The following is an 11,750-nucleotide window of genomic DNA, read 5'->3' on the forward strand; positions in this document are numbered from 1 at the left end:
GGCAGTGTGAGTCGGGGGGTTTGAGGGAGGAGGTGGGCTTTCTCTTTTCTCCAACAGGCCACATAATCCCACCAATCACAGTACACCACTTTCAAACAGCGCTAAATTTGATTTCTTAAAGGGGCCGTTGCTTTGACCGGGAGAAGCGGAAGGATTGTTTTGATTTAAATGTATGGGTTTTACTGGTTGCTGGCAGGAAAGATGCATTTTCAGAGCGAAATTAGGTTATGTGAAACATTTTGACCTCGTTTTTTTTTTTCATGCAGAGTCCGTCCGTTTTAAATAAATGATGATGTCATCATTTCATTTGACAAATGGAGAGGAGATGTTATGGTGGTAAGTATTTGTTTATTAAAAGATGAGTCAAAGAGAGGTTCACATTTGGAATGTGAGGCTATAGGCTGCCTTGCTTCACCATGTTCCCTGGCAAAGAGTCTATCATATTCCAAACCTTGTATCAAAAACAGACTTCATGTCAGACCCACATAAAAATAAACAAAATATGTTTAAGTGCAAGAAACAAAAATACAGGTTTATGGTTGTTGTAGTTGTTGTTTTTAATAGAAAAGACGGCAGTCTTGAGTTGAAAATAAAAGTTTCATCATATGAAACAAGGATATGGAATGTACCTTTTTTGCTTTCTTGTTTTTTTTTTTTTTTTTCTTCAGCCAGACCACCGACATTCATTATTTGCCCATTATGGCACATATTCAAAAATATAAAATAAAATAACGAGTCATATTCAAATTGGCTGCAGGACGTAGATTGTCCAAATTTGTGGGTCAGTTTGAAGAGAAATGGTGGGGTTTTTCCTCCACAGAAAAGCACACTGTGTGACCATATTCAGTTACGATCAGTTCCAGCTGATTTCTTTATTCATCAATGACTTCAGCATTATGACAAATAATGATGTTAACACAGCAGAACGCTGCCTGTCCATCATTTTGCTACAAAAATGCAAAAAAAAAATGTAGATGGTCTGCATTTACAAGTAAATATATTGCACAAAAAATGAAGGGGAAACAGTATGTGCCATAAAAAATAAAAAAATAAAAAAAAGATAACAAATCCAGTCTCACACCTGCGATTTGGGACCCATCCACATATCACGAGTATGATATACATAAACTCCTAACTTTACTATTTTACAGTACATATACAATCTTGAAACTAATACCAGCACTGAGGTATACATCTCCTCCCTCCCCAATGCCATATGTCCTACAAATACTCAACAAATTTGATCTACAGCTGTACAAAACCTAGCTTAAAATCACAAGGCATTTTTGATGCAAGTTTTAATTTAAACTTAATCCTTAAACCAGGACTCCCTTGCATGCTTTAAAACAAATGATAAAGGGAAGAAGTGCCTGAAACTCACTGAGTGCCCAGTAAGAACATTCCCTTTGTAACTGTACAAAAATATGCCTGAAAATAGTTTGCTTTCTTTTAAAAAGATGAGGTCTGTTATGTATCAAAATGCTTCCTCGAACACCTGCAACTCTAAGGAGGTTTAGGCTGCTTAAGTTTCAAACCAGTAGGTAAACAGAATCAGAATCACTAAAAAAATAAAAGAAAAGTAAAGAAAAAAAATCCGGTATTTAGAAATGACTGAACAACATTTTAAAAGAAATGTCCTGAACAGTAATAGTTCACAGATTTGCTTTGAGTCAGTCCACAGTCTTTACATTTTCAGCTCCCTGCAGTTAGAAAGAGGGTATAAGATGCATAGAAGTTCTCAGATTTTCCCTTTGTGGTCCGCTTTAGTTGAACAGTAATTGTAGACCTACAGAAAAATCCATAAAACCCTGTCATGCTGCCAGAAAAAAAAGGGGGAAAAATGTCCGCAGACTTTTTTCTTTTTTTCTTTTTTTTTTTGCTACAGTACCAGCTTCATGAGCATCTAAATCCTCAAACCTCTCCCTGCCTTATGGCAAGCCATTTTAACATTTATACCTTCAAACTAAAAAGTATCTGTTTCGTTATTATTACTTAATTACATGAAAGCAATCCAATACAAACTATACATTTTATCTTATTATTTTCACTACCGATTGTTCTTTAAATAGTTTATTTATTTCATATACCTTTGCTATATCTTTTGACGTGTCTCCAAATGCTGCTGTGTTTACTGAGCAACCAGTACTATTTTAATTAGTTATTATTCCTGGTTAACTGTCCATTGTAATAACACAGTCACATTTTTTTGGTAATCACATTTTTTTTCCTTTAAAAAGCAAAAAAACATACTATTCACATCTGAATTACTTGCAGTTTAAAAAATGTACTGATAGACACAAAGTAGTTTCTAGAAATAAACGTTTAAACAGCTTGCCATACGCGCCTTCGTCCCAAAACCCCTATAGGTGGACCAGCAGTGGAAGGCAGGGGAAAGAAATACGTACAGAACAGAGCATTATACCTCTCTCCCGTGTGTGTTATTACTTGGGAATAGTCTTATTTAGTATGTAAAAACCAAGTCCGAAAAGTTCGCTTCGAGCCAGTCCCCAGCTATCATTTCGCTGAGCTCAGGCGTGCAATAGTCTGGAAATTCAAAGTGGGAGCCCAGGCTGCCCTCGCTAAAAGACTCCAACTCCTTATCCACCAGAGAGAGGGAGAGATTCCCTGGATTTTGGCTGCCCAGCTCCGAGCTTTGCGCGGAGGAGGCGAAGTTCAAACTGAAGTCAAAAAGCAAGTCGTCCGCGTCTTCGCTCGAGCTGGAAGACGTGGAAACGGACCTAGAGGATGCTGGTGAGACGGATGCGGGATACATTGTGCTCTGCTTGGTGATGTTTTTGAAGTTGTAATAGAGTCTGTTGTTCCGGACCTCCTCGTACATGCTGGCGCCTTCAGACTCGGTGGACGAGCTCAAAGTTGGGCTGGCGGGAACTTTTGCTACATTGTAGGCTCGTATCGGATCCTCTTCCTCCTCTTTCACCCTGACCCGAGAGTCCTCCTCGGAGTCGTCATCGTCGTCTTCGTCCGTGAATTCACTTTTAATGTGAACAGTCTTTGAAACTTTCGTGCTCTTGAACGCGTACTCGTCTCCGTAGCCGTGAGACGACGACTTGCTCCCCGTCTTGTTCGCTTTCAGTTTGGGACATTTCTTGGAGCTCTTGGAAGTCTTGCTGCACTTTTCCGGAGACGGGGCTGAAGGTTTGGATGAACTGTCCAGCTTTGGTTTCTTCTTCGGTCTGTATTTGTAGTCGGGGTAGTCAGCCATGTGTTTCAACCGGAGTCTCTCGGCTTCCCTGATGAAAGGTATCTTTTCGCTGTCTTTCAGCATTTTCCAGCGCTTCCCCAAGCGTTTGGAGATCTCGGCGTTGTGCATGTCTGGAGACTGTTCCATGATCTTTCTCCGCTCGATTTTAGACCACACCATGAACGCGTTCATCGGTCGCTTTATGTGTCCGGTGGCTGTCTTGCACCAGTCTGGGTTTATCGAGACCATGAATTCGCTTTCATCAGAGTCAGTGGCTTCTCTAGACATGCTGTCCGTTTCGCTGTTGTCCGTTTGCTGCACCATGGTGCCGTTGCCGTGCGTTGTCAGTCCAAAATATCAACCCGTGTGTACGTCTGCTCTCTGCGACTCAGAGGTTCACCCACTCTTTCCAGAGTTACAAGCCGCCTTCTTAACTACTTCTTGGCTTTTTCATGTACATGACATCATGTGTAGCGCTCCAATCACATCCACTCCACTCCGCCCTATAGACTCCAAGCAGCGCGCTTTAACCCTTTACGCGCTCCCGTCTGGAGCCACGCGCGCCGCCAGACAAACTGAACTTCAGTGCTAGCGTCAACAGATAAACAAGACAAACTAAACAAACAAACCGCGCGCTATGAATGTTGCAGGATCCGTTAGACTAAAGGAGAGAGTCGTATGTTATGAAAACATTTGTGCGTTGAAACTGTCTCTCTCACCACCCCGACTTTCTCTCTTTCTCTCTCATAAAGGAAAAAAAACTGAAGGTGGCGCTTGGACACTGTTCCTGTGTTCAGATATGGGTGATTCTTCAATTGGGGGAAATATTCTGTCTTCTGGGATGGTTTATAGGAAGAAAAGCTTTTTAATAAAAAAAAAATACAATCATTCTAGATTAGAAGTAGCATTTCGTCTCTTTATTTAGCTGAACAAAATTAAGAATGTTAATGTAAATTACAAGGGCTTGTTGTTATAGTGTTATTATAGTGTCTCACAATATTTATATGGTGTATGGTGTTTACTTATTTGGTATACTGTTGCCATTATCATGACAAAAGCACAACTTTATGTTATCCTGTGTTATAGAGTGTGATGGACTGTAAAAAAAAAATAATAATAATTAAATCAACACCTGTTTATAAATAATCCAATATATACTATTACACATCAAACCAGAAAGTTTATCAAGGCCACAAATAGATTAGATTAATATATGTAATCTCACATTATATGGACTTTTTTTTTTTAAGTCGGGTGAAATATTGTTTCAATTATGTATTTTTCCAAAATAAAACATAGTCAAAACACCCTTAAATATATATATATATATATATATATATATATATATATATATATATATATATATATATATATATATATATATATAATTATACATGGACTCATGTTACTTATTTGAAATGTATTAAATTTCATTGATTCATTCAATTTCTTTCCGGCTTAGTCCCTTTATTAATCTGGGGACTCCACAGCGGAATGAACCGCTAACTTATTCAGCATATATTTTATGCAGCGGATACCCTTCCAGCTGCAACCCATCACCGGGAACACTCATACACTCATTTACAAACATACACCATGGACAATTTTAGCTTACCCAGTTCACCTATACCACATGTCTTTGGACTTGTGGGGGAAACCGGAGCACCCGGAGGAAACCCACGCGAACGCAGGGAGAACATGCAAACTCCACTCAGAAATGCCAACTGGCTGGCTCGAACTAGTGACCTTCTTGCTGTGAGGTGAAATAAATATGTTTAATATTTATAAAAATTATAAATTGAATATAAAAATAAATATAACATAGATCAAAAACTATCAAAACAACCTTATAGAAATACATGGGCTCTTCAATTATACATGGTCATTATTTGAAATGTATTAAATTCCAAACTAAGATAATTACAACTCATCAAATTGTGTCAAATGACAATAATATGCATTAAAAATTTAAAAAACAGTAAATATGTAACAGCAAATGTGTTATGTTAAATTTGTAAATATTGTATTATTGTTTTGAATAATATATAAGAAATAACAGCTATCCATTTAACAAACAAATTCTTCCAAGAAAAAAAAAATCCAGTTTTCTCTAAAGTAAACAGCAGTTCACAGTGTGCTTAATTCAAAGCCAGCAGCTCCCTTTCCCTGTCCACTGTGGTTAGCAGTCAGCGGTGTTACTTGAAACTCTGCATCTGCCAAGGCTTCCTGTTTTCTCTGTCCCCTAGAGGGCAATCACTAGCCCTTCAGAGACCTTACATCACCCTCACCCCTGATGATGGAAGAAACTGCCCTGAGCGCTGGACATCTCACTATAGTTTCCCCTTAGAAGGTAAGACGAGCACATATATGACAAGCTTACAAAAGCAATCTCCTCTCTTAGTGACCACAAAACTGCCCCGTCCACCCATACGTCTCCAAACTCTCCTCAAAATCCCAAGGTCGTCCATTTGTAAGCAAAACATACGACATGCTCTTCTGCTATTGGACGAAACAGAAATGTTGAATGAACAAGTGTATCTGCTCTCTTGCTGTGGTTCGGTCAGCGTTACATCATCGTTCCTGTGATTGGCTCGCAAACAGAGGTGAGCGGAGCTGCCTAATGATGTGGTGCTCATTAGCATGGCTCGTTAAGGGCTGTGAATGAGGTGAGAGTGTCAGCCACTGCAGAGGTGTGAGTCATCCTGAAACAGGGAGGGTCTCCGTGCGGGGAAATGTGAGATATCCTCTCTCCCCCCATGACTGCGTATACACACACACACACACACACACACACACACACACACACACAGAATATGTACACTCGCGAACACATGCAGACAAACAAACGCATACTTAAAAAATTAATAAATAAATAAATCACGCCAATGACTTCTGCTGTTTTAATGATGACCAATTTAGATTGTCAGTCAGATTGTTCACCCAAACATGAACATTTACTTAGCATTTACTTACACTCAAGTGGTGCCAAACCTTTCTGAGATTCTTTCTTCTGTTGAACGTAAAAGAAGATATTTTGAATACTGGAAACATTATTCAAACATCTACAGTGGTTCTGACTGACGTTTACAGTAGAACATGTCAGATAAAGTCGAATGGAAATCAATGATTATAGTTATCAACATTCTTCAATATATCTTATTTTGTTTTTAATAGAAGAAAGATGCTCAAATGGGTTTAGAACAAGTAAATAGTGAATAAACATTCACATTTTATTAATTTTTTTATGCATTTGTGTGTGTGTGTGTGTGTGTGTGTGTGTGTGTGTGTGCACAATCCCTTTAACCATCACAAACACTTTGTTTTTACATATTTATTCATTCATTTTCTTTTCGGCTTAGTCCATTTATTAATCAGGGGTTGCCACAGCAGAATGAACCGATGTTTTGACATGTTTACATTTTCATTAAATCGATAGTTCAAGCTAAAAGCATTGACTCAGCACTTGTGCTTAGGTGGCTTCAAGGGTGGACTGGCCATCTGGCAAACAGGGCAGTTTCCCGCTGGGCCGATATACTTTTTGGGCCAGGCTGATCATAGTCTAATATCTGATCGGCCCATAAAAGGCTTAGCAGCCTATAGTTTTTTTCTGCCTAATTAATTGACGATGCTGTGACTCTGAAAGTAAGATGCTCTTTTTTCGTTTATATATATATATATATATATATATATATATATATATATATATGTATATATGTGTGTGTGTGTGTGTGTGTGTGTGTGTATGGCTTTCATAAAATAGGAGTTGACAACATGCACATATAGATAGCAATTTGATTGAATGTAGTGGCCTGCTCTGGCCCAAAATGCCAGAGCCGATTTTTTGCCCCAGTCCTGCTCTGGGTGGCTTCAGATCTTCATGTGCCCTTCTATTCTGTTAAACACAAAATAATATATAGTTGTAGAATTTTGAAAACTGGTAACCATTGGAATTAATGAACAAAAATAAATAAAATAAATAATAACATTATTGAAATCATTGAATGAATACATATAGATGTCAATGGCTACTAATTTCCAACATACTTCAAAGTATCTCATTTTGTGTTTAACAGACAAAATAAGCTCAAAGACGATTAGATCAAGTTGAGGGTTAGTAAACGATGATCGATTTTTCATTTTTGTGTGAATACATTAAAGAGACTGTTTACCATATTTATTGGTACATATTTATGTGGTAACCATTGTCTGATGGCGATTTCTGGGTTTACTATTCTTGTAGGGCTTTTGGTTCACACAAGCAGATTAAAACTGACGCGCACACACACACACACACACACACACACACACACACACACACACACACACACACACACACACACAGTTGCAAGTACTGGAAGAAATAGGTAAGTAAAGATAAGCATTGGTGGTCTGCGGTGTTGCTGTCCACATGTGCATCCTATTATCCATTTTGCAACTCACACTGTTCTTCCAAAAGAAATATATCTGGAGTTGAACTATTTTGTTGACTAGAAGCATTAATATTATGACTGGCTGTATGACAGCCTACTTTGATTTAGTACAAGAAAATGTGCTTTGTCTGTGCAATAATGTTTGTTTGTTTGGTTAATAAATAATCCATCAGCTATGTACTTATGTATTTGTGTGCATAAGAAAGCACGAAAATAGGGAATATTATACTGAAAATCAAATATTTGCTTATATTTCTAGATATAGACATGAATATTTTGCTACTTTTTTACTATCTTATTTACATAATGCAAAAGTGTCAGTGTGTGTGTATGTGTTATATTTAACATAATTTGTTAAAACTAACATAAAATATATTGAATACATCAGTTTGTTTTATTCACCTATGTTTTTGTCTACATATTATTAATGTTGTTTATTTACTCATCCAAGAATGAACAAAATCTACATATATATACAGTAGAAAACATATTAATTAATAATTAATACAATTAATGAACAATTAATTAATCGTAGTAACGTAAATAAGTCATATCAAACATTTAAACCAATCTTAATATACAGAATTAGTTTCACAGCAGGCACAGGAAGTCTACATGAGGTCACATTGACTTTGTACCCCAATGTCATGGGGACGTTACATTTTTTTTGGAAATAAAAATCAGGTGGACATCAGAACCAACATCAGACCATCGTCAATGTTCAACCTCCAACCTAAATTCAACCAAATATCAATGTCTAATGATGTTACAGCTTGACGTTGTGTGGATGTTACCACTATGACTTCTTTCAGACCTATGATTTTGATTGCCATACCTGATAAATAAATGTCAGTATTTGACATCAATATGATGTTGGTTTAAAATGTTGGCTCGACGTTGGATTTTGGTTATCTTCCAACACAATCTTTAATCAACCAAATATTAACGTCAAAATAACTTTATCCCTAGACGCTGGCTAGATATTGAATGTCATCTGATGTCACAACCTAAATCTAACCTAATATCCACATCTTATGACATTGTGTAGCTGCGGGGTCTATGTATAAATGCAAAAGAATTCCCTCACTGATCTAAACACTTTGAAAAAGTAAAACTCTACTACTCTCCTATGCACAATACGATAAATAAACTGAATGCATAGTATTCTACATTGCATAACCTCATATATAATACAATATACAATACACACACATATATAATAGGCTACACCTCATAAAATATTCCCTCAGTTATCTAAAGTCTCTGAAACAGCTGTTTCTATGCGCGAGCACTGAGGCATAGATCAATAGCGAGTCAGGCTAAGGGTTATCAGATGCTGCAGATTCATGGATCCATCTCTTCTGCATAGCCTCCAGACAGGTGGGCCTCCATTCACTGCTATCTGATCACTTAACAATGGCTAGGGAAAGAGGCTGTTATGGGGGCCTATAGAGACGCAAATAAACTTCTCACTTGCATAACACATTCCTGAATATTCCTTTTGCTTTCATGGAGAGGTTGTTGCCTTGAAAGGGTATTTTTATGCAAATATACGTGATAGTTATCATGAAGAGTGTGTGTTTGTGGATGGTACGGCTATTTGCATCCTCAATACGACAAAGGGAGTGGATCTGAACGGTGTTGCTTAGCGTTATCTTTGGAGTTTTTAGATTTATGGACGCTCTGTACTTTGATAAGCTGGACCTGCGAGGAATAAACAATCGTTGATTTAAATACAGGCAAATTGTATACAAAACATATAATCGTTCTAACAGTCACCATCTGCCAGATGAAAATACACTTTTAATGTGGCGACGCATTCATGCGAGACAAGAAACTAACAGGCCAGTAATGAGTTTCACAGGGGATGCAATTTAGCTTGAGAATCAGTGGGATCATAGACCGAAATCTGACTTAAATTATGCAAAAAAAAGTTTCTTAAGCATAATAAGAACAAGATATTAAAGAAGAATATTTTAATGAAGACATCTCAGCTGAGACAGCTATTATACATGCTGTGTATTTGTAACAAAATGTTCTAAGATTTTACCTTTTTTAAGCTACACCATATTCTGTGTGTGTGTGTGTGTGTGTGTGTGTATTTAAAGAAATGGCCTATACTGTAAATAGCTGTAAAAGTCCAATATTAACTAGATGTTGGGTTAAATAGTAATGTTTATATATATATATATATATATATATATATATATATATATATATATATATATATATATATATATATATATATATATATATACTCAAATCAACTGATAGATTAAGGCAACTGGTAACTTAAATCATTTGAGGAAACAGATTGCCACAAACCATTTGAGTTAAAAAAAAAAAACTATCTATGTGAGTACTGTGAACTTACTCCATTTAAGTTGAAGTAATGAGATTTTTAATGAACTAATTACCTTCCTAATTACCTTCAACACTGAGTTCAAAACTATTTTTAAATGAGTAGAGTTAGCTTGCAGTAAATTTTGAGTCAACTACCCTCATTTCATTTGATAAAGTTGACTGTTGTGTTTTGCAGTGTATATACTGTATGTGTCTGTATATATGTTATATAATTATGTATATAATGTAATGTAATGTGTATTTCATTCATTCATTTTCTTTTCAGCTTAGTCCCTTTACTATTCTGGGGTTGCCACAACGGAATGAAGCGCCAACTTATGCAGCATATGTATTTACACAGCAGATGCTTTTCCAGCTGCAACTAATCACTGGGAAACATCCATTCACACTCATACGCTACAAACAATTTAAGCTTGCCCAATTCACCTATACCACATCTTTGGACTTGTAGGGGAAACCGGAGCACCCGGAGGAAGCCCACGCGAACACGGGAAGAACATGCAAACTCCACACAGAAACGCCAACTGACCCAGCCAAGGCTCAAACCAGTGACATCTACAACATTATCATTTCACACTCTTAAACCAGTGCTAATGTCACTGTAAGATGTCAAATGTCCTTCCACAAGTCTCTGATGTTCAGCAGACATTCGACACAGAGTGGCCGTCATTAATGTAAACAGCCAAAGCCTGACACTTCTCTGGAATGTCTATCACATGACACACTAACACAATTAACAGATCCCATGTCTACCACTAATGCTCTCCACTGTTTAGTTTAAAACATTTAGAAAGGATAGTCACAACCCGCTGGGCTTGTTCACACCTGGTTTACGTCTGAATCCACCAGTTTTCATGATGTATTTTCAATGTGTATGAACAATCACTAAAGAGCAACTACACCACACCTACTGACCTAATTCTTAAACATTACAGGATTTGTTGTTGAAGTGCACTGATCAGACAAGGTGTAACCCATTTTTGGATTATTATGGATGTGTTCGTACAAACATAACCACTTTCACTAAAAACGTGCAATTTGATGTAGATTTAAATATCTCACTTTTATTTTCACCCTTGTGTTAGTTTTCCTTCCTATATATAAATATATGTATGAAAGGTAATAATAATGGTTACATATAAATAATAGTTACATCTAAAAGAGAAAAAAAGACACATTGATACCCATGAACTACAATTCCACTACCAAATTAGGGAGTGAGATGAATAATAAATAAATATTACATAAAAAAAAAAAAAATTGATCGATTAATTTAATTTAAACCATATCAACATTTTCTGAGGCTGGATCAATGAAGCAAATACTCTCTTTTTTATTATAGGTTGCAGCAAGATGGCCAAATTATATATATATATATATATATATATATATATATAAATCCACCAGAGGCTGCTGTGGATTTACCACACTACCCAACCGATATAGTGTTTTCAAAAGCAATCCAGAAAAAGAAAAGCCTGATGTTTACCACATTTTCAGATTTTACCACATTCTACCCCTGTTACATATTTGTTTGTTTTATTTGTTGTTTTACCTGCTTTCTGGAACCATTCTTCACTAAACTCAAACCCTGTCATCGCGACCAACTCCTCAGTGCATCTTAAGTCTGTCGATGTACATGCGTAATAGCAGAAAAGCTATCCACATGGAGGTAAGCAGTCAGCTAGTAGTGCAAAAAGAAGTAGAAGCCGTCAGCGGCGCCATATTGCCCTGTAGTGTTCGTTTAAAGGACA

General features: G+C 36.8%; 1 protein-coding gene across 1 annotated transcript; it reads right to left on the bottom strand.

Moving 5' to 3' along the window:
* Positions 1-331: 331 nt before the first annotated feature.
* sox11a (SRY-box transcription factor 11a) lies at positions 332-3,592 on the bottom strand. The gene is given in 1 exon segment (NM_131336.1): positions 332-3,592. A coding segment is annotated over 1 exon segment (1,065 nt). The 5' UTR covers positions 3,527-3,592; the 3' UTR covers positions 332-2,461.
* Positions 3,593-11,750: the final 8,158 nt, after the last annotated feature.

This window comes from Danio rerio, chromosome 17, assembly GCF_049306965.1.
Source record: "Danio rerio strain Tuebingen ecotype United States chromosome 17, GRCz12tu, whole genome shotgun sequence".
NCBI classification, from domain to species: Eukaryota; Metazoa; Chordata; class Actinopteri; order Cypriniformes; family Danionidae; genus Danio; species Danio rerio.